General features: G+C 39.0%; 1 protein-coding gene across 2 annotated transcripts in view; it reads right to left on the bottom strand.

The window, feature by feature from the left end:
• The window catches only part of DDAH1 (dimethylarginine dimethylaminohydrolase 1), a 154679-nt gene that overhangs the window by 23214 nt on the left and 110081 nt on the right, over positions 1-21384 (bottom strand). For both annotated transcript variants that reach the window (XM_082834722.1, XM_082834723.1), the window contains exons 2-4: positions 20677-20776; positions 13263-13336; positions 12356-12475 (exon numbers count right to left, since the gene is read on the bottom strand). In XM_082834722.1, the coding sequence (XP_082690848.1) occupies positions 12356-12475; positions 13263-13336; positions 20677-20776 (294 nt within the window). The remainder of the gene's footprint in view (positions 1-12355; positions 12476-13262; positions 13337-20676; positions 20777-21384) is intronic.

The following is a 21384-nucleotide window of genomic DNA, read 5'->3' as shown; positions in this document are numbered from 1 at the left end:
TTCCAGACTGTATGATGGTACCTAACTAGTTTTATTACCCCTAATCTTTCTTCCTGTTGATCATTCCAGGCATAATGTCAGACGGATCTTTTTGAAACACCACCTTTTACACCTTTGCTTAAAAAAACTTTGAGTGGCTCCCCACAGTCTGCAGATAAGACGACCCCAATTCCTTTACTTTTGGACCAGCCCCAGCTTATTCCTTAGACCTTAAATCTCTTTCTTTCCCTGCACATACCCCTTGTTCTAGCCATTGTCTGCTGATTATAAAATAGCTATCCCCCCAGTTATCTTGTTTGTAGTGACCACTCATCCTCTGTGCCTGTATATGGCTTGCTGTTCATTCAGGTCCACTGAGACTTTGGCTCTCACCTCCTGTGATCACTCCATCCTTGGAACTCCCATCACTTCTACTAGGACCTTGGGCCACTTAGTAGGCATTTGCCTTATCTTACACTGACACTGTCCTGTTTCTCCAGTTCAGCTGGAAGGGTCTTGAGGGCAGAGACTGTTTCTCATTCATCTCAGTGTCGCCGTGTGTGAGACACTATCTTTCATACAGTTGCTGCTCAATAAATTGCTGTATGATGCTCAAGAAGCCCGAGCTTCAAACTCAGCTGTGCTCTCTTTTTTTTTACGGTACGCGGGCCTCTCACTGTTGTGGCCTCTCCCGTTGCGGAGCACAGGCTCCGGACGCGCAGGCTCAGCGGCCATGGCTCACGGGCCCAGCCGTTCCGCGGCATGTGGGATCCTCCCGGACCCGGGCACGAACCCGTGTCCCCTGCATCGGCAGGCGGACTCTCAACCACTGCGTCACCAGGGAAGCCCTGTGCTCTCTTTTCAATCACCTTTTGAAAAGGCTTTTTTGCAGAAGAGACAGCAATAAAAGGTTTTGGAAACCCTACCCTTTTTTTTTTCTATCAGATTTTTATGTATGAATTAGGATATGATGTTGTTTGTCAGATATCAAAATTAATAGTTATATATGCAATTGAAGCCTCCTCAAATAAAAATGGAACTAGGATGGAGTCTTCTGAGCTCTTCTATCCTTAAGCAGGCATGAAAAACTCAGCTAAGCACAAGTCTTCTATCACTTACAGCCACTGAAAGGACGATGTCACAGTGGTCAAGAGTCTACAGTGAACCCACTTTGGAACTATCTATATCACTGGGAGCTTTATAATTAAATGGTTGCTACTTTTTGCCAAGTTTGAGACACAGTCCTTCACCTTGACTGCCTGTCATGAAATTTCCAATGGGGAGGAACGAAGCTCTCATTCCCTAGAGAGGCTGTTTCAACTTTGTTTTTTCAGGACAAGACTGAGTAGACAGGGGTCTACTCTGAGTAGACAAGACTGAGTAGACAGGACAAAACTGAGGAGACAGGGGTCACACAGGGACAGCAGGAGGCAGAGCCAGAAGGACAACCTGTGAATTTGGATTCTAAGTTCTCTGCTTTGCCCTCAAATCCATTTTGGCCCTTTTGACAGCCATGCTTCTTTAGTAGAATCAACATATGATTATTTTTAAAAGTCAGTTCTCTAATATCAGTATGAAGTTTAACCTTATTTTTCCTCTTTGACACACATCTCTGTATATCACGATCAGGTCCTGTTAGATTTTTCTGTGTGTATGTGTTGGGGGAGAGGGTATGGAAACATGAGCCAAATGCAAATTTCCTATTCTCAGAAAATGATAAAATGAGTGATTTTTGATAACTCAGAATATTTTTTTTGAATTTTATTTTACTTATTTTTTATACAGCAGGTTCTTATTTGTTATCCATTTTATACATATTAGTGTATACATGTCAATCCCAATCTCCCAATTCATCCCACCACCCCCACCCCCACTGCCGCGTTCCCTGCTTTGTGCCCATATGTTTGTTCTCTACACCTGTGTCTCTATTTCTGCCCTGCAAACCAGTTCATCTGTACCATTTTTCTAGATTCCACATATATGCGTTAATATACGATACTTGTTTTTCTCTTTCTGACTTACTTCACTCTGTATGACAGTCTCTAGGTCCATCCATGTCTCTACAAATGACTCAATTGTGTTCCTTTTCATGGCTGAGTAATATTCCATTGTGTATATATATATATATATATATATATATATATATATGTACCACATCTTCTTTATCCATTCATCTGTCAATGGGCATTTAGGTTGCTTCCATGACCTGGCTATTGTAAATAGTGCTGCAAGGAACACTGGGGTGCATTATGGTTTTCTCTGGGTATGTGCCCAATAGTGGGATTGCTGGGTCATATAGTAATTCTATCTTTAGTTTTTTAAGGAAAATCCATACTGTTCTCCATAGTGGCTGTATCAGTTTACATTCCTACCAACAGTTCAAAAGGGTTCCCTTTCCTCCACACCCTCTCCAGCATTTGTTGTTTGTAGATTTTCTGAGGATGCCCATTCTAACTGGTGTGAGGTGACACCTCATTGTAGTTTTGATTTGCATTTCTCTAATAATTAGTGATGTTGAGCAGGTTTTCATGAGCCTCTTGGCCATCTGTATGTATTCTTTGGAGAAATGTCTATTTAGGTCTTCTGCCCATTTTGTGATTGGGTTGTTTGTTTTTTTTAATATTGAGCTGCATGAGCTGTTTACATATTTTGGAGATTAATCTTTTGTCCGTTGATTCATTTGCAAATATTTTCTCCCATTCTGAGTGTTGTCTTTTCGTCTTGTTTATGGTTTCCTTTGCTGTGCAAAAGATTTTAAGTTTCATTAGGTCCTATTTGTTTATTTTTGTTTTTATTTCCATTACTCTAGGAGGTGGATTCAAAAAGATCTTGCTGTGATTTATGTCAAAGAGTGTTCTTCCTATGTTTTCCTCTAAGAGTTTTATAGTGTCTGGTCTTACATGTAGGTCTTGAATCCATTTTGAGTTTATTTTTGTGTATGGTGTTAGGGAGTGTTCTAATTTTATTCTTTCACATGTAGCTGTCCAGTTTACCCAGAACCACTTATTGAAGAGACTGTCTTTTCTCCATTGTATATCCTTGCCTCCTTTGCCATAGATTAGTTGACCATAGGTGCGTGGGTTTATCTCTGGGCTTTCTATCTTGTTCCATTGATCTATATTTCTGTTTTTGTGCAAGTACCATATTGTCTTGATTACTGTAGCTTTGTAGTATAGTCTGCAGTTAGGGAGTCTGCTTCCTCCAGCTCCATTTATTTTCCCTCAAGACTGCTTTGGCTATTCAGGATCTTTAGTGTCTCCATACAAATTTTAACATTTTTTGTTCTAGTTCTGTAAAAAATGCCATTGGTAATATGATAGGGATTGCATTGAATCTGTAGATTGCTTTGGGTAGTATAGTCACTTTCATAATATTGATTCTTCCAATCCAAGAACATGGTATGTCTCTCCATCTGCTTGTGTCATCTTTGATTTCTTTCATCAGTGTCTTATAGTTTTCTGAGTACAGGTCTTTGATGTCCTTAGGTAGGTTTATTCCTAGGTATTTTATTCTTTTTGTTACAACGGTGAATGGGATTGTTTCCTTAATTTCTCTTTCTGATCTTTTGTTGTTAGTGTCTAGGAATGCAAGAGATTTCTGTACATTAAGTTTGTATCCTGCAACTTTACCAGATTCATTGATTGCCTCTAGTAGTTTTCTGGTGGCATCTTTAGGATTCTCTATGTATAGTATCCTGTCATCTGCAAACAGTGACACTTTTACTTCTTCTTTTCCAGTTTGTATTCCTTTTATTTCTTTTTCTTCTCTAATTGCCGTGACTGGGACTTCCAAAACTATGTTGAATAATAGTGGTGAGAGTGGACATCCTTGTCTTGTTCCTGATCTGAGAGGAAATGTTTTCAGCTTTTCACCACTGAGAATGATGTTTGCTGTGGGTTTGTCGTATATGGCCTTTTTTATGTTGAGGTAGCTCCCCTCTACACCCACTTTCTGGAGAGTTTTTATCATAAATCGGTGTTGAATTTTTTAAAAAGCTTTTTCTGCATCTATTGAGATGATCATATGGTTTTTATTCTTCAGTTTTTTAATATGGTGTATCACATTGATTGATTTGCGTATATTGAAGAATGCTTCCATCCCTGGGATAAATCCCACTTGATCATGGTGTATGATTCTTTTAATGTGCTGTTGGATTCTGCTGTATTTTGTTGAGGGTTTTTGCATCTATTTTCATCAGTGATATTGGTCTGTAATTTTCTTTTTTTGTAGTATCTTTATCTGGTTTTGGTATCAGGGTGATGGTGGCCTTGTAGAATGAATTTGGGAGTGTTCCTTCCTCTGCAATTTTTTTTTTTTGTGTGTGGTACACGGGCCTCTCACTGTTGTGGCCTCTCCCGTTGCGGAGCACAGGCTCCGGATGCGCAGGCTCAGCGGCCATGGCTCACGGGCCTAGCCGCTCCGCAGCATGTGGGATGTTCCCGGACTGGGGCACGAACCCACGTCCCCTGCATCGGCAGGTGGACTCCCAACCACTGCACCACCAGGGAAGCCCCCTCTGCAGTTTTTTAGAAGAGTTCAAGAAAGATGGGTGTTAGCTCGTCTCTAAATGTTTGATAGAATTCACCTGTGAAGCCATCTGGTCCTGGACTTAAGCTTGTTGAAGATTTTCAATCACAGTTTCAATTTCACTACTTGTGATTGGTCTGTTCATATTTTCTATTTTTTCCTGGTTCAGTTTGGAAGGTTATACCTCTCTAAGAATTTGTCCATTTCTTCCAGGTTGTCCATTTTATTGGCATAGAGTTGCTTGTAGTAGTCTCTTAGGATGATTTGTATTTCTGCAGTGTCTGTTGTAACTTCTCCTTTTTCATTTCTAATTTTATTGATCTGAGTCCTCTCCCTCTTTTTCTTGATGAGTCTGGCTAAAGGTTTATCAATTTTGTTTATCTTCTCAAAGAACCAGCTTTTAGTTTTATTGATCTTTGCTATTGTTTTCTTTGTTTCTATTTATTTCTCCTCTTATCTTTATGATTTCTTTCCTTCTACTAACTTTGGGTTTTGTTTGTCCTTCCTTCTCTAGTTCCTTTAGGTGTAAGGTTAGGTTGTTTATTTGAGATTTTTCTTGTTTCTTGAATAACTCAGAATATTTTAATAAAAATTTTAGCATACCAAATGGATTGAGTGATGCCATTCAAGTTACTAACCAGTTAGGTGTTGTATTTTAAGCTATACAACGTTGAACTCTAGGCAGCAAAAGAGTAAGGAGTTTCTAACTTTCGATGGTTTCTAATTTGGACACTTTCTCTAACTTTTACTGCTGTTTGGAAGATGTTCTTTTGTACCTCTATTATAGACATAGTGATTACTTCTTGTGGTGCACATTATTCAGGATCCTAAGCTAGGTGCTTTTGGAAGTTGTAGGAATCCTTAAAGGCAATGGCTTTCAACTTAGTCTGTACACCGGAATCACCTGTGGTGCTTTTAAAAGTGCAGATGCTTGGTAGAGGACAGACGTGTGGTTGCCAAGGGGGAGCGGGTCAGGGAGAGAAGGATTGGGAGTTTGGGAATAGCAGACGCAAACTATTACATATAGAATGGATAAACAACAAGGTCCTACCATCTTGCACAGGGACCTATATTCAATAGCCTGTGATAAATCATAATGGAATAGAATATGAAAAAGAATGTGTATGTATATATATATGTATAACTGAATCACTTTGCTGTACAGAAGAAATAACACAAGATTGTAAATCAACTATACTTCAATAAAATAATTTTAAAAAAATGCAGATGCCTGGGCTGGATATCAGACCCAGAGCATCAGAATTTTCTGAGATAGGCCCAGGGCAGTGTGTTTTCAGAAAGTTCTTGAGGAGATTTTAATCCACATCTCTCACCGGGAACCACTAATTTAAGGTCACTCAGAGGCTTTTTCTTTAGTAAGCAAGAGTCTTGGATTGAAAGACCCCTTAAAAGGCCATTTGCTCAACCACCTAACAAGATGCTTGAGCTCCTGCAATGACATCCCATAAAGTCTGTTGAATACTTTTTGATGTCCATCGTATAATGGATAGAATTAACAGTGCTTTAAATATAATTTTTCCTTTTTTTTTTCTTTGACATTTTCTTGAAATAATAATGTTTTTTCAAGAGAAAAAAAATTATTTTTCCCTTTCTCCTACTTGGCTAATTTTGCCTTCTTCCTGCCTTGGGAATTGCTGTTGATAATCAGCAAGGCTGTTTTGGTCTCACAGCTTCAGATTATTTATTGCCCTATCATGCCAAAGCATTTTATTTGGCCTTGCCAGCCTTGTTGGCATACAGCTCTGGGACTATTGTCAGATAAGGCAACTGCTGCTAGGAAAAGAAGCATAAACAGTTGTTACAAACTCAGAGTCTATTTGATTTTTGTGTTTTAATTTCTTAATTCAGGCATGGTAGATTATTATTTTTTTTAAATTATTGTCTTGTGGATCTGGTGAATACAACTGGAACAGACAATCTGATACTGAGACTAAATTAAACCTGCAATGGATTGTCAATTTGCCCTTCACAGTATAGACCCAAAGCGGGAAATCTTGTGGCTACAGACTGTAATTCCCTGTGGCAACAAATGAAAATGCAAAGTCTTTATTTTTCTATTTCAATCACCCTGTTGATACTAGTTACCTCTCATTCTGTCTTTTGGTTTTTGCTCTTGCTGTTCCAGTTGTCATTAAAGGAAATTCCAGGCAATTAAAAAAACATACAAAATCCAAACACATCAAGGGTTTTTCCATCTGCATGTTTTATATGACCACCTATAAAATAACATGGACATTTTTGGACATAAAGTCAATGCTGAAGCTGAGTCAAAATGAGAAGAAGTACTGAGTGACCTCTATTATGTAGTTAGTCATTCAAAAGAAAAACATGCTGTATCCTATGCCATTTAAATTAGCTTAAAGCAAGCAGCCTATGTCCTCATTCAAGGAATCTTACGAATGTAATTCATTATTTCAGGAAGTAGATAAAAAACTTAAAGACATTTCCATCCAAATGCATTATGATCATTTTAATTAAAATTACAAGCATACTGGAATTCCATGTACTATATTTCAGTTCCATTTATATGACAAAGGCACAAAAAATGGAGTGGTGATCTCATAATTCTTTTCTTACCACATCCTTTTAGTACTTCTATTAAAAGTCTTCTTAAACAATAATTCACTGTGATATAAAAGAATAAAATTATTAATAAAAGAAAGGCCACTAAATAAAACTGCAGATGCCCTATGGAGAAAATACCTGGTCTCCTGTGTGGGGTTAGGTTAGGAAGGTGGGGATGCGCCTCTTGCCTCCCGGCCAGCAGATGATACACCCCACTCCCCCCCCACAACATGTCAGTGCCACAAGTTCCTGGAGCTCCAAGCTTGGGTAGAGCGTCAGCTTCCTCAACTGATTAGTTTCAGGAAAGTTTTAGCTAAGTGTCACTCTTCCCAACTTCCTTTCCTTCTCTCCCTCACTCCCTCCCTTTGTCCTTCCTTCCTTTCTCTCTCCCGCCCCCCCCCCCCCCCCCCGCCCCCCGCAGTTGCCTGGAAGGCTGAATGCTACCAAGGAGACTGAGTTAAAAATCATTACTGTGAGTCCCTCCTGAGGGCAAGAATTACGATCTGTCCTTCTGTGACAGAGAGCATGTAATTAATCCAGGTTTCTGGAAAGCAAGTCAATTTTGTCACAGATCTAGAAAAAGAACAGGTGAGATGTGGTGCAAATCTACTCTTTATCATGTCTTTTTTCCTCCCCAACTTTACTGATATACAAAGGGCAATTAAAAATTGTATATATTTAAGGTTTACAAAGACCGGCAGGCAAGGGGAAATGGGGAGATATTGGTCAGGAGGTACCAAGTTTGTCTTTTTTTCCTTAGTTAAAAAAAAAAACCACCAGGCTAGTCTGTGGACAAGACAGGCATCATATAGGCGATAAAGCAGGGATTTGAGACTTAGACCCAGCTACTGGAGAAGTATTTCTGTAAGTTAATCACAGCCTACTTCCAACAATATATGTATTTTTATTAAACTTTAAAAATTAAAGTGTAACATACAAGATGGCCCTCCACACCATGACTCCCTCCCTCTTTTTTTTTTTTTTTTTTTTTTTTGCGGTATGCGGGCCTACTCACTGTTGTGGCCTCTCCCATTGCGGAGCACAGGCTCCGGACGCACAGGCTCAGCGGCCAGGGCTCACGGGCCCAGCCGCTCCGCGGCATGTGGGATCCTCCCGGACCGGGGCATGAACCCTCGTCCCTGCATCGGCAGGCAGACTCTCAACCACTGTGCCACCAGGGAAGTCCTCCCTCCCTCTTTTTAAAGTAACTACTATTCTGACTGCTAACAGCATAGAGTAGTTTTATCTCTTGTTTAACTTGAAGTGAATGAGATAATATAATATGTACTTTTTGGAGGTTGGCTTCTGTTGCTCAAATTATGTTTGTGAGCAGTAGTTCCAGCTGGGTGGCAACTGGAGTTCTCATCTTTTTGAGAAGACAAACATTCCTCCTGGAAGAGTACTAGTAGATCTACTGCCTACACACGAATTAATTACTCTTATAGTATTTTCTTTTATAGCTAGAGGAGCAGGATGAAGGTAGTGATTGCCCAGGGGTACGAAGGCAATGATGAAAAGTGTAGGAGAAAAACTATAGCAAGGGCAGATTGCTCTAAAGGCTAATTTTGCTTAGATAATAGTATTTGTAGGGTAAGACTTGGTATCAAATATCTTTAGTAATTTCAAATCAACCTAATCTCCAGTACTTTGACCGTATCAACAGTAAAATATGGTAATAATAGGTCCTCCTTTCTTCCTTCCCTGTATTAGATAATCTCTGTGTTAAGTGTGTATTAAATGTACTCTGCATTCTGGGCTTTTTAGCAGAGAATTGCTAGATGGATTATTTCATTTAAATATACAATGCATACACTATTAAATCTACTACAACTGAGACAGGCATGATGACTATCTCCATAAGAACCCACTTCATTAACCAAGAATAGATTGCAACCCATTACAAAGTGTTTCAAATGCAATAAGACTACCCAGAAACGCTTGGGCTCTCAGCTTTGCAAGAATATGCAAGAAGTAGTTTTATAGACTCTGAAGGAAGCAAGTACTTAGCAAGCAGTGACAGATGTGGGACGCAATCAGGCTTTCAGTGTGTGGCACAGGAAGGCACAATTCACCTCTGTCTAAATGCTATGCCCTTCGAAGAAAGGCCCAAGTGGCCAGGGGTTTCTCTACAGAGACAAGACCGAGACATCAAGATTTGCAAAGGAAAAACAGATTCTGAGACCAAACTCATATCTTCCCTGAAACAGGTCAGATCCTGATAACAGCAAAAAATGGGAAGAGGGGACTAGTTGGAGAGAGGGGAGGATAAAGAGGGAGATTACCTAGAACCAATCCATGGCAAAATAATTAGAAAAGGCTTTCCAACAGAAAAAGAATGGATATGGAGTAGGGCGGGCAAGTGGGGAGAGGAGAATCAGGGTCCAGGAAATCTGATTCTGGAACCATGAGATCCTATTCAAAATGCCTTATTTCATCTGTTCTCAGTATTTTCACTTGCGAAATGGAGAAAATACGCTTTCATTACTTGTAAATGATGTATTTGTCTCTGTCCATTTGTCTATATCAGTATTTATATGTCCAAATTAGTAGTAGGACTTACCCACTATCAATTTTACTGATTGATTTAATGCAGGAGCCCAAACTGTTTGCAAATAAATAAGCAGTTCAATTCACTAAATCTGAATTTCACCAACCCACCTATTTCTGACCTGAGAACATGCCCTCATGGAGATCTCATTATTCTTCAGTTTGCTTTGCTCTACTGCTTTTGCTGCAAGGGAAGGTAACCTTTTTGATGCTAGGAACATGGCGGGTGGGCACTTGCTAACTCCATAGGCCCATAGTTTATGAAGCATATTTGCTGATGGAAAATTCAATCCCCAAAAATGTCTTTCTAGTCAGTGAGGATTATTTATAGCTTCTGACACAGAAGGTTTCAAGTTTAGAGTGAACATCACTATTAACACTAACTCAAATGAACTTTAAAGGAAGGAGGACTATAAGATCCTCACAGGATGCCCTTAAAAGATGTGGTCTTAGAGGACTTAACAATGGGAAAGGAAAGATTAAGGGAGAAATGTGAGTGAGTTGCCAAGGCATACAATGGGACTTGGGGCTTGGCTTTCTTTTTTCAGGTCATCAGTGGCCCTCTTTTCTGATTGCAGGGTCTTTCCCCTCCATTTTTTTTTCTTTTTCTTTTTTTTTTTTTGCAAAAGGAATGATGGTCCAACACCTCTGTAGCAATACAGCCTCTTTTGCTCAGAGCCTGTGGGTACCCAGACTCCTACTTCATGGAGATAAACTCATCTCTTGCTCACTTTTATGTCCCAACCTCTTTAGATGTCACCTGCCCCACCCAGCTATCTGGGAGCCCACAAGAAAACTCTTCATTAGTTGGGCTAGTTTGCCCACATCTCATGAATATATTTTGCTTAGTTTTTGCTTATTCCATGTCCCCACCTGTAACACTCTCTCACTGAATCCCACCCTGATACATCCTTCAAGACCCACATCTAGCCACATTTTCTTCATGAAGTTTTCTCTGAATATCTAAACCTCAAGAGTTTCCTCTTCTCCTCTGAATAATAGTTAGGGCTATTTCATATAACAGTGTGAGTTAACCATATTGTATGATCTCTTAGTTTGTTATATGTTAGTTTCTCCAGATTATTTAAGTTAGGGACCAGTTTGAGTTAGGACCTATTGGTTAGAGACCAAGCTATTTGACCTAGTTTACCCAAAATGGCAGATGGGGCTACTTTTTCTTGTTTGTCTACCCAGAGAGGTTCTTTCTGCTAATTCACACAAAGACACAGTACAGACCAACTTCAGCCTTTTCCTTCTCTTGTAATCAATTTCAGACATGTACAGACCAACCCAGCTGCCATGGAGTTAGTCCCTGAGGAGAAATATAATCTTTCTAGATCCTCTAAGTAACACCATTCATCAGATGTTTTCCTTCAAGACACCATTTTTTTTTATATGCAGAAAGTTGACATAGCCTTCCAGCTGAAACAGAACAAAAGACATTCTCTAAAGGCAACAGAAAAAGCTCCAAATTCAAAATCTGAGGTAGATTGTTCAACAAGAATTGTTAAAGGTCCTAGAAATACAATCAGAGATACAGTTTGAGAAAAGGAAGAAAGGCCAAGTGAGTTGACTGAAGAAGTTGCAGATAATGCAAAGGGGAAAGTCAGCAAGTGGGAGGCAATGATTACTTCCCAGACAAACCATACCAAGTCTAGCACTGAGGCAGAAGAGTAAAGACCTGATAGGGCAAACAAATAAATTGTATACCTTGGGGCACACAGACTTCCTCTCTTTGCCTAAGAGGAGTTACTGTCTTGGTCCTCTAATAAGTCATGTGTAGTGCAGGACCACCTGAGAGGAGGGGGCAAAAAGTAGTCCCAGCCCACCATTTAGTATTAGCCTTGCGATCTGGGGTGAGCCACTCGATCTAGTTCTTAACTGCAAAATAGAGATAAAACCACCTCCCACATTCATTTATTCATCATTCTCTTTATTTAAGGACCACCATGGGCCAAGCACAAAGGCGCACATGGTGAGCAAAACAGACATGGTTTTTGCCCTTATGAAGTGTCCAGATAATCTCCCAGGTTGTTAGTTACAGAGACGAAATGTGCCTTTGAACTGTAAAGCACTGTAACGATGGAAGGTCTTCTTCACTATCAGTGACTTCCACTCTCAATCTAGCTATGTGACCCAAGGCAAGTTGTAATTTTTCTGGACTTTCCTTTCCTATCTGTGAAATAAGAAAATTTCCTTTCCTAAAATTTAAGTATTCCAATGCAAATGAAGAAGTTAAGATTTTTAGGTACTTCTGAATCATGTCTTTCTAAAAGATTATCATGAAATAGTTCAGAAATACAAAAGGATAAGAATAATGTAATGACCCCATGTGTACCAATTACCTGACTTAGATAAAACATTACCAAGAGCTCTACTGGTGGGATGCCTTCCTTTTCCCCAGAAGAGATAACTGTGATGAGTTTGGTATTTATTTTTCTGAATCGGCCTTTCCAGGTAACCTGGTGTGTAAGTAAGAATGGTTCACCAGTGAAGAACTCTTCCTATAAGTGTACTTCCCAGGAAGAGTACTTATTAGGTGTTCCCAGTTCCTGATAAATGTGAGGTCATGACAGTGTACATCACAGAAAGCTCAAGTACCAGCCTGTTCTCTCCCTGCCACCCTTGCTTGCTGTCCACCCAGTAGACAGAATTAGGAAAACCATGCGGCAGGCACCACCTACTGCCTTTAGAAAGAGCAAAGTTTTATATTTACCTTGAGAGCCTTCTGTGCAGATTCACTGGATCCAATTGCGATTAGGTTAGGCCCAGCCATGCTGCAGAAACTCTTCAAGTGTAAAGCTTCGACCACTGGGACTGTGGAGACCGCATAGTCCTATGCATATAATAGAAACAAGTAGTTTGTCATTTCAGAATAATTCTAAAACGCATTCAAATCTGCTCAAAACATTCTTGCTCTTCTGGAGGCTGCCAGGGTCCCTGAACATCTGGAAGGAAAACTGGGACCCACAAGTTTGGATATTGCCAGTTAAATGAAGATCGCTTCTAAAAAGAAAGTGCAGAGCCCCCTTCCCGACGTGTGACTGCGTCAACAGCTTCACTGGCTGACCTATGTAGTGGGCTACTCTGGAAGGATGAATATCCTGTGTAAACAAGAGTATCCTGTGTAAACAAGGGATTACATCCCTTCCTAAGCAGTCTGGTGAGCCAATCTGCTAATGATCAATAGAGTAAAGGGACCTTGGGAGGATGTATGTGCAATGCCTAGCCGAGTTTCCAGCACACAGTAGGCACCCAAGTACAGGTGATCTTTGATTCCAATCTGAAAAATCTACATTTCATGTTAGAGGCAATTGGGACTCCAGATTTTTTTTTTAAGTCATCGATTGCGCCAGAAACATCTGCCAGGTGGTTGTATGAGTATACACTGGGAGAAAACAGATGTCCATGATAACTTTGTCTGTTGTTGCTGTGGGAGTCCCATGAAGCCTATTTATTAAGTTCTAGCTTCTAAAACTTCTAGCAAGCATACAAACATTAGGAATTATTTTGCAAAGCCTGTGACATATAAATACCATTATTCATGACATATTGATTCAATGGGTCTATGAATGTTTATTAGGTAGTTACTCTGTGCCAGGCATAAATTATCCTTTACCTACCTTAAAAGTATCAGCCAAGATTTCAGCACCTCGTTGATTTGTCCTTTTGGAAAGGCCCACAAAAAACTCTCTGCCTGTAATAAATGTCATGGAACACAGTCAGTGGGTGGCACCAGAGATGGCGTACTATTTCTCTATCTATAAATGAAGACCTTAAAGCACCACACAGTTCTTTCCTACCGCAGAGGGCAGCTCCACTTGTACTCTGACCCCTGCTCTCTTTACACAAATCTGGTTTCAAATTATTGCCTTTAAAAATAAACTTTTTAAATTCATAGAGGCAGAAAGTGGAATGGTGATTGCCAGGGGCTGATGCAGGGGAGGGGGGAGGGGGGGAATAGGGCGTCAGTGTTTAATGGGTATGATGTTTCATTTTGGGAAGGCAGAAAAGTGCTGGAGATGGATGGTGGTGATAGTTGCACAACGTGAATGTAGTTAATAACTCTGAACTGTACATTTAAAAGTGGTTAAATGGTAAATTCTATGTTATGTATATTTTACCACAATAAGAGAATAAAGTTTTTATGTAGGAAACCATAGAATTAAACACATTAATAACTTGTAATCAGAAATTAAGCAATAGCAATGACAAGTTAGCAGAGCTTCCTTTTTTTCCGCTAAAAGAACAATACTAGACAGTCTTGATCAGCTCAAATACCTTTTTCTATAATGTTGATATAAGGGCTGAAGAAACCATCTGGGTAAAGTGAGTTTAGTGCTGCCTGGTCTTCAGGTCTGAGCTCTAACAGCTGTTTTTAAAACAATACACCCATTTATTTCAAATCAACCATCAAAGGTTGATGTAGATAGTGCCTATCTACAAAGCACTAAAGTTTAGAAGAATGAAACTTTCTACTTATTTGGCTTTTCTGAAATTCTACAATTTTTCTTCTCAGAAGGCAAAACATTAAGTAAAAATGGTCTCCTAGTTATAGGCAAAAAAACAACTATAGTAGATAGAGTTAGGCAATACATAAATGTAGGAATTCTTATCCTCCCTTAATTCTTTGGAAAAGAATTTGACATGAAATGTGGAAAAAAATTCCAAGAGAAATCAGTATATATTTTGCCTCAGAACAAGTACAAGAAGTGTAGCCATGGAGAAAGAATTGCTTGATAGAGTTTACAGCTATTACAACTTTTATCTTCGTGGTGTCCTTATAAAAGGGGTAAAAGACATAGGTCAAATGATGTTATGATAAATTCCATTGGCTTATGCTGTTAGCAGACACAGGAATTGTTGACGGCATGTTGACAGTGTTTTTGGTAATGGTATGATTGTATTGTCCCTTAAGAAAACTCACTACATACAAATCAAAACTTAAGTAAGAGAAAGATCCTTTACTTAACAAAAGTATTACTCACTTTATTAAAAAAGTCAGTTGAAATTTTAAAAAAAATCAAATTTCCTTAATTCTCTTAAGATAAATATAGATTTATAAATTAGATTTACATTTTTAAGAAAAACATTTAATGCATTAAGCAAATTTAAATGCATTTACAGTGGGCCTTACACATTATTTCCATTTTAAAAGACTAAGATGAGATAGGAACGTACAAAGAAACGCAAACTGCTTATCTCTTTAAAAAGTAAGTTTAGGGCTTCCCTGGTGGCGCAGTGGTTAGGAATCTGCCTGCCGATGCAGGAGACAGGGGTTCGATCCCTGGTCTGGGAGGATTCCACATGCCGCGGAGCAACTAATCCTGTGCGCCACAGCTACTGAGCCTGTGCCCTAGAGCCTCCGAGCCACAACTACTGAAGCCTGCGTGCCTAGAGCCTGTGCTCCACAACAAGAGAAGCCACCGCAATGAGAAGCCCGTGCACCGCAACGAGATGTGGCCCCACTGTCCGCAACCAGAGAAAAGCCCGCGTGCAGCAACGAAGACCCAACGCAGCAAAAAATAAAATTAAATAAATAAATTTATTAAAAAAAAAAGTAAGTTTAAGTTGGACTTCTGTTTCTAGCGGTATGGTGGGCTATATCCCTTAAATGGCCTTCCTGATAAAAACAACTGAAGTACTGGAATCAAAATATTAAAAAGGCTTTTTTTTTTGGTGTTATGTCTCTTATGTCATTTTCTTCTATACCAATTCACCCTCTTTTTTTTTCTTCCTTACCTCATTCTTTCATAGGAGATATCAGGTCATTTGTTCTACTGACTTTCCTACAGTCTGGATTTGGTTGATTGCTTCCTTGTGTACCATCTAACATTAAATTGTTCCTTTATCCTTTGTATTTTTTGGCAAACTGATAGTCTATGTAGATACTTCTTTAGATTCTTGTTCAAATGTTTTTTTTTTTGGATAGGACTACTTCAGAGGTGGGGCTGTACTTCTACTGCATCACATCCTGAGGCACATGACTGACTGTCACACTTTTAGTGATGCTAGAATGATCAGTGTGTTCAGGTGGTATCAGCCGGATTCCTCCATTATAAAGTCCCCCACTCATTTTTTTTTTTTTTTGTGGTACGCGGGCCTCTCACTGTTGTGGCCTCTCCCATTGCTGAGCACAGGCTCCAGACGCGCAGGCTCAGAGGCCATGGCTCACGGGCCCAGCCGCTCCGCGGCATGTGGGATCTTCCCAGACCGGGGCACGAACCCGCATCCCCTGCATCGGCAGGCAGACTCTCAACCACTGCGCCACCAGGGAAGCCCCCCCCCCACTCATTTTTTAAAAATTGTTGTTTCATTCCTTTATCTTTTTTTTTTTTCCCCACCGTGTGGCATGCGGGATCTTAGTTCCCCGACCAGGGATTGAACCCGTGCCCTCTGCATTGGGAGTGTGGACTCTTAACCACTGGACCGCCAGGGAAGTCCCTCATATAAAAGTTTTTACATCCTTTGATGATCATTGCACAGGTCCATTGTTTTATTAGGGATCTACAATTACTAGCTAGAATTCTAAAAATAAAAACTTTTCTCAATCAAGTATTTGGTCTACTTGAAATAGAATTCACAAAGAAAAGATAGGCTAAATGCTTGAGTCTTTCCTTTATATTTATCAATTATCACAATAATGAGCTGGTATCCCAGCAACTTATAATAATGACAAATATGTTTTTTTAAAAAACATCATTATCCACTAATAAGCCAAAGAATAAATCATAATGGAAATCAGAAAATATTTGGAATTAATGATAACAAAAATATTCATATCAAAACACAAAGGATTCAGCTAAAGCTGTACTTGAAAAGCTTTATAGCCTTAAATGCTTACTTTAAGAAGAAGAAAGGTTCAAAATTAAAGAGACAAAATTCCACCTTGAAATTCAAGGAAAAAAGAACAATAAAAACAAAGGAATTTGAAGGAAGGAAATACAGGTAGAAACAGGAAGAGAAAAGGAAACATATAAGAGAGAGGGTTCAATAAAGCCCAAAGTTGGTTCTTTGAAAAGATTAATACAATTGACAGATCTCTGGCAAGAAATAGAAGGCACAAATAAACATTATGAACGAAAAGGGGACATAGCTGTAGTTGTCGTGAAACTTAAAACAGATATTAAGAAAATATTAATAACTTTATAGCCAACATTTTAAAAACTTAGATAAAATAAATAAAGTCTCAGAAAACAAAACTCACCAAAACTGGCTCAGAAAAACCTCAATAGTCATATAATCATTACAGAAACAGAACCGGTTTAAAATCTCCCCACAAAGAAAGCACCAGGTCCACAGGGCCTGTTTATAGGTAAGTTCTACCAAAGTTCAAGGAATGCACAATTAAAGTTGTACTGATTTTAGAGAACAGAAACATAGGAAATATTCCCTAATACATTTCATATGAGGTTAACATAGCTTCAACCAAAGCCAGACAAGGATAACAAGAAAGAAAAATTATAGGCCACAGAAACAAAATCTTAAACAATCATCTAATTGTTTAGATAATTAAACAATTAAATACACACTAAATATAGCACTAATAAAAAGAGAATATATTTTCATCAAGTTTGATTTCATCCCAGGGATGTAAACTTTGACCATTGATATGCAGAAAATCAATTAATGTAATTAACCACATCAATAGATTAAAGAAAAAAATCACATAATCATTGAATCAAAATAAGAGTTCACCACCTGAAATTCCATTTCTAGCTGTTTACTTTAGAGAAACTCTTATACACGTCCCCAAGAGACACACACAAGACTGTACATAGCAGCATTGAAGATAGTAGACAAAAACTGAAAAGCACTCAAACATACATCAACAGTAAAATGAATAAATACATCATTCGGTATTCTTACCATGGAATTCCACACAGCAGTGAAAATGAACGAACTCCAGCTACATGGATCAAGTTAGATCAACGGCAGAAAAATCACACAAGAGTTCATACAGTATCACCCTAATTACAGAAGCCGTAAGAAAAGCGAAACTAAACAACATATAATTTTAGGAATGCATATATTGAGGTAAAACTCAAAGAAAGACAAGACAGTGATTAACACAAAATTCAGGCTACCTCAAGCTGGGAGGAGAGAAAGTTTGGGAGTGGGACTTCCATGGTCCTGGCAATGTTCTATTTCTTAAGCCAGGTGTTAGGTACTCAGGTGATCATTTTTATTATTGGTCTTTAAACTGTACATAAACATTTTATAACTCTTTTTTATATGCTCCATATTTCACAAAAATAAATAAATGAAAGTAGAGGTAAGTTGATGTTGTCTATTTAAGAGAAATAGGACTGAAACAACTTCTACCAGTAGCTGCTTCCTTGACTGACAGAGTTCCCAGCAGAACTGGAGTTGGAAACCTCTTTCCTTCTGTCCATTTCCTGATGAATTATTAATGAAGCTCTGAGTTACAGAAGGAAGAAGACACAGTGTACGGAAAGCGCTCCAGATTTTGGTTCTTACTCAACTGCGTAATCTAAAAATTGAGTGGTGATGTTTGTACAATGTTGTGAATGTAATTAATGCCACTCCAATTGTACACTGAAAGATGGTTAAAATGGCAAATTTTATGTTATATATATTTTACTACAATTTTTAAAAAGGGAAAAAATCGAGAAGTAGGAAATAGAAGGTAGGACCACACATTAGGTATGAATGAGAAGCCAAGCAGATAAGGATCTTAATATCACAACACTAGCTCAGTTTTCAATAACATACTTTTAAAGTATTCAGTATTGAATAATACCAAAACAAAGCTTACAGATTGTGTCCAAGGCAAACCTCAATACTTAGTTCCTAATTAGAAGTTATGGGAAAAACATTAGGCTTGAGATGCTGTGGAAAGATCTTTGACCAATGGAAGAGGTTCCTAAACTTTGCCGAAACAATGAGAAGATTTTAGGGAATCTTGTTCAGCTCAGCTGTTGAGATAACTAAACGGCTGTGAATACAGCTTGCGTTTGTTTTGTTTTGTTTTTTTTTTAAATAAATTCGTTTTATTTATTTATTTAGCTGCGTTGCGTCTTCGTTTCTGTGCGAGGGCTTTCTCTGGTTGCGGCAAGCAGGGGCCACTCTTCATCGCGGTGCGCGGGCCTCTCACTGTCGGGGCCTCTCCTGTTGTGGAGCACAGGCTCCAGATGCACAGGCTCAGTAGTTGTGGCTCATGGGCCCAGTTGCTCCACGGCATGTGGGATCTTCCCAGACCAGGGCTCGAACCCCGTGTCCCCTGCATTGGCAGGCAGATTAGCAACCAATGCACCACCAGGGAAGCCCCTACAGCTTGTTTTAAATCATTCTTCAAATAGCATCAGTACCTGCTCACAGCAAGTTATTTATTATACAGCTATGTTCTGGTAAAAAAGAATTTTATTGTAAGGAAGTGTGAGTAACACATCTAGCTTTTCACAAAAGCCTGTTTTCTAAGAGAAACAGACTGTTGTTCTGTGCTACTGAAAAGAATGAAAAGTGCCATCAATGGGAGACATAAAGAATATTCTAGGGGCTTCCCTGGTGGTGCAGTGGTTGAGAGTCCGCCTGCCGATGCAGGGGACACGGGGTTCGTGTCCCGGTCTGGGAGGATCCCACATGCCGCGGCGTGGCTGGGCCCGTGAGCCATGGTCGCTGAGCCTGCGCGTCCGGAGCCTGTGCTCCGCAACGGGAGAGGCCACAGCAGTGAGAGGCCCGCATACTGCAAAACAAAAAAAAAAGTAATATTCTAAGCGGAGCTTACTAGGCAGATTCAAAGAATGCCTGAGTCGGCTTGGACACAACTGGAGCTGAGAATGCAGCGTAGGTCTCTCTGACCCCTTGTTCTGTGTTCTTATGGCTCAGTGGGTGTGCACATCAAACCCCAGAGGGAGGCCCATTGCCTGTGACAGTGGTGGCACAGGCTGTGCAGGGCACAACTCCAGGGGACGCTTTCCACAAACCTATGATAAAAATGGCGCCCCCTGGGGCTCGGTGACACAGTCCCCACTCACAAGTATGTGACACCAAGCAAGGAACTATGTGAATGTCCCAGGATAAAGACTCCTCCTCCTCCAGGAACATTAATTTTTTCAAAATTTAAGTTATATAAAACATTTTTATATTAAAATGAAGGTGGCTATATTTTGTCTATATACATGGGATTCGATACAAAATTCACATCAGCTAAAATATTGGACTTCCAAGAAGCTCCGTGCTTTCAGTGGGCCACATGGATCTACATTCCCAAATCTCTGGGGACCAGCCTCTGCTGTTAGGGCTACATCTGTGAAACAGGTGTTTATTCTTTGACAAGTAGGGGAAAATAAACTCTCATTATCAATGAAAAATTATTGATTGTCTTGTTTATCAATATAACTAGAATGAACCTGGTGACCCAGATTTTAGCACGTGACTTTACAAAAACAATAATAATATGATCATAAAGAGCTGGAAAGGTTAAATGCTAAAATTACCATTTCTTTAGTAGCTATATTATATACAGTATAAAAACTGATTTCAGTTAGATCAATAATAATATCAGCTATTTCTATTTTGTTGAGTTCTGCTATTATTCATTTGGCATTAAGCCAAGCCAATCTGCACTGAAAAGTATTTAAATCTATCTTGCCATCTGGGAAGAAAATTATTTGTAAATGACACATCTTGAATTAAGAGTCTTTCCAATACAGCCCAGATATACTGTCACACAATGCAAAGCTATGCAACCCATAAACTAATATTGTAGAACACAGTAGACACAACCTATAAAATGATATGTATATACTGATAACGTGTAAAAATATGCAAAGACGTGCATACAAAAGTACTAAAGGTACTTTAATATTCAATAAAAAAGTATTCAATAACCCAAATATTGAAATGATTATCTTTGAATGAAAGGTCACTTTTAATTTTCTCTCTTTTGTGCTCTTCTGTATTTTCCAAATTACCCTTACTTTGGTAATTAAAAAAAAAACTATAATTAAACAAGGGGATATAGGCCAGGTATTAGAAATATTTTTAGATAGGAAAGAGTAAGTACAACTCTACCTGTGAATAAGACATCTCCACCATCTAAGGTTGCATTTTCATCTTTCATCTCTACTATGTTGAGCTGAAGTTTTTCTAATGCTTCTTTCATCATGTCAACCTGTTGAAAATAAAATGATTCAGATTAATATTCTACCATTTTCTAACAAGAAAACCAATCATCTAAAACTTCAGAACACTGAATTATGCCCCCATGTGCACACATACACACATACAATGCACACCCTAATGAATTTGTGAATGTGTGTAGTATAGTTTGGACCAGCCACGATCATTTGCAAGAGAAGAAATTATCTATTAGGAATTGTCCATTTTGTCTCCTAGTCTTACATCAAGTCAATATCATACTCCTTTCGTTCTGTCGGAGTCTGACTATTTAGAGGACACGGTTGAAGGTGTGACTAATTAGGGCACAAGAGTCAAGAGAGGTGGGAGGCAGATCATCCAACCTTCCTACCCATCCCAGAAAAACAGAAGATTTAATTTTAAATCTTAAGTCAGTCATTCAGTCAGAATTGCACACACAGAGTAATATGTGGAAGGAATATCAATGACAATAACCAATAACCTGAAATCTCAGCCCATTGGAGAGTCACTGTTTTCTATTCAAATATTTTCTAAAATGTCAGAACATCTAAGGCTTCTCTGTAAATCTGAACTGTTATTTAAATTTAACCTAGGTCTCTAGAGGTGATTAACAAATACAAT

This window comes from Leucopleurus acutus (genome assembly GCF_964270905.1).
Source record: "Leucopleurus acutus genome assembly, chromosome: 2".
NCBI classification, from domain to species: domain Eukaryota; kingdom Metazoa; phylum Chordata; class Mammalia; order Artiodactyla; family Delphinidae; genus Leucopleurus; species Leucopleurus acutus.
The sequence above is the reverse complement of the archived record's forward strand: the minus strand, read 5'-3'. Positions and strand labels throughout refer to the sequence as shown.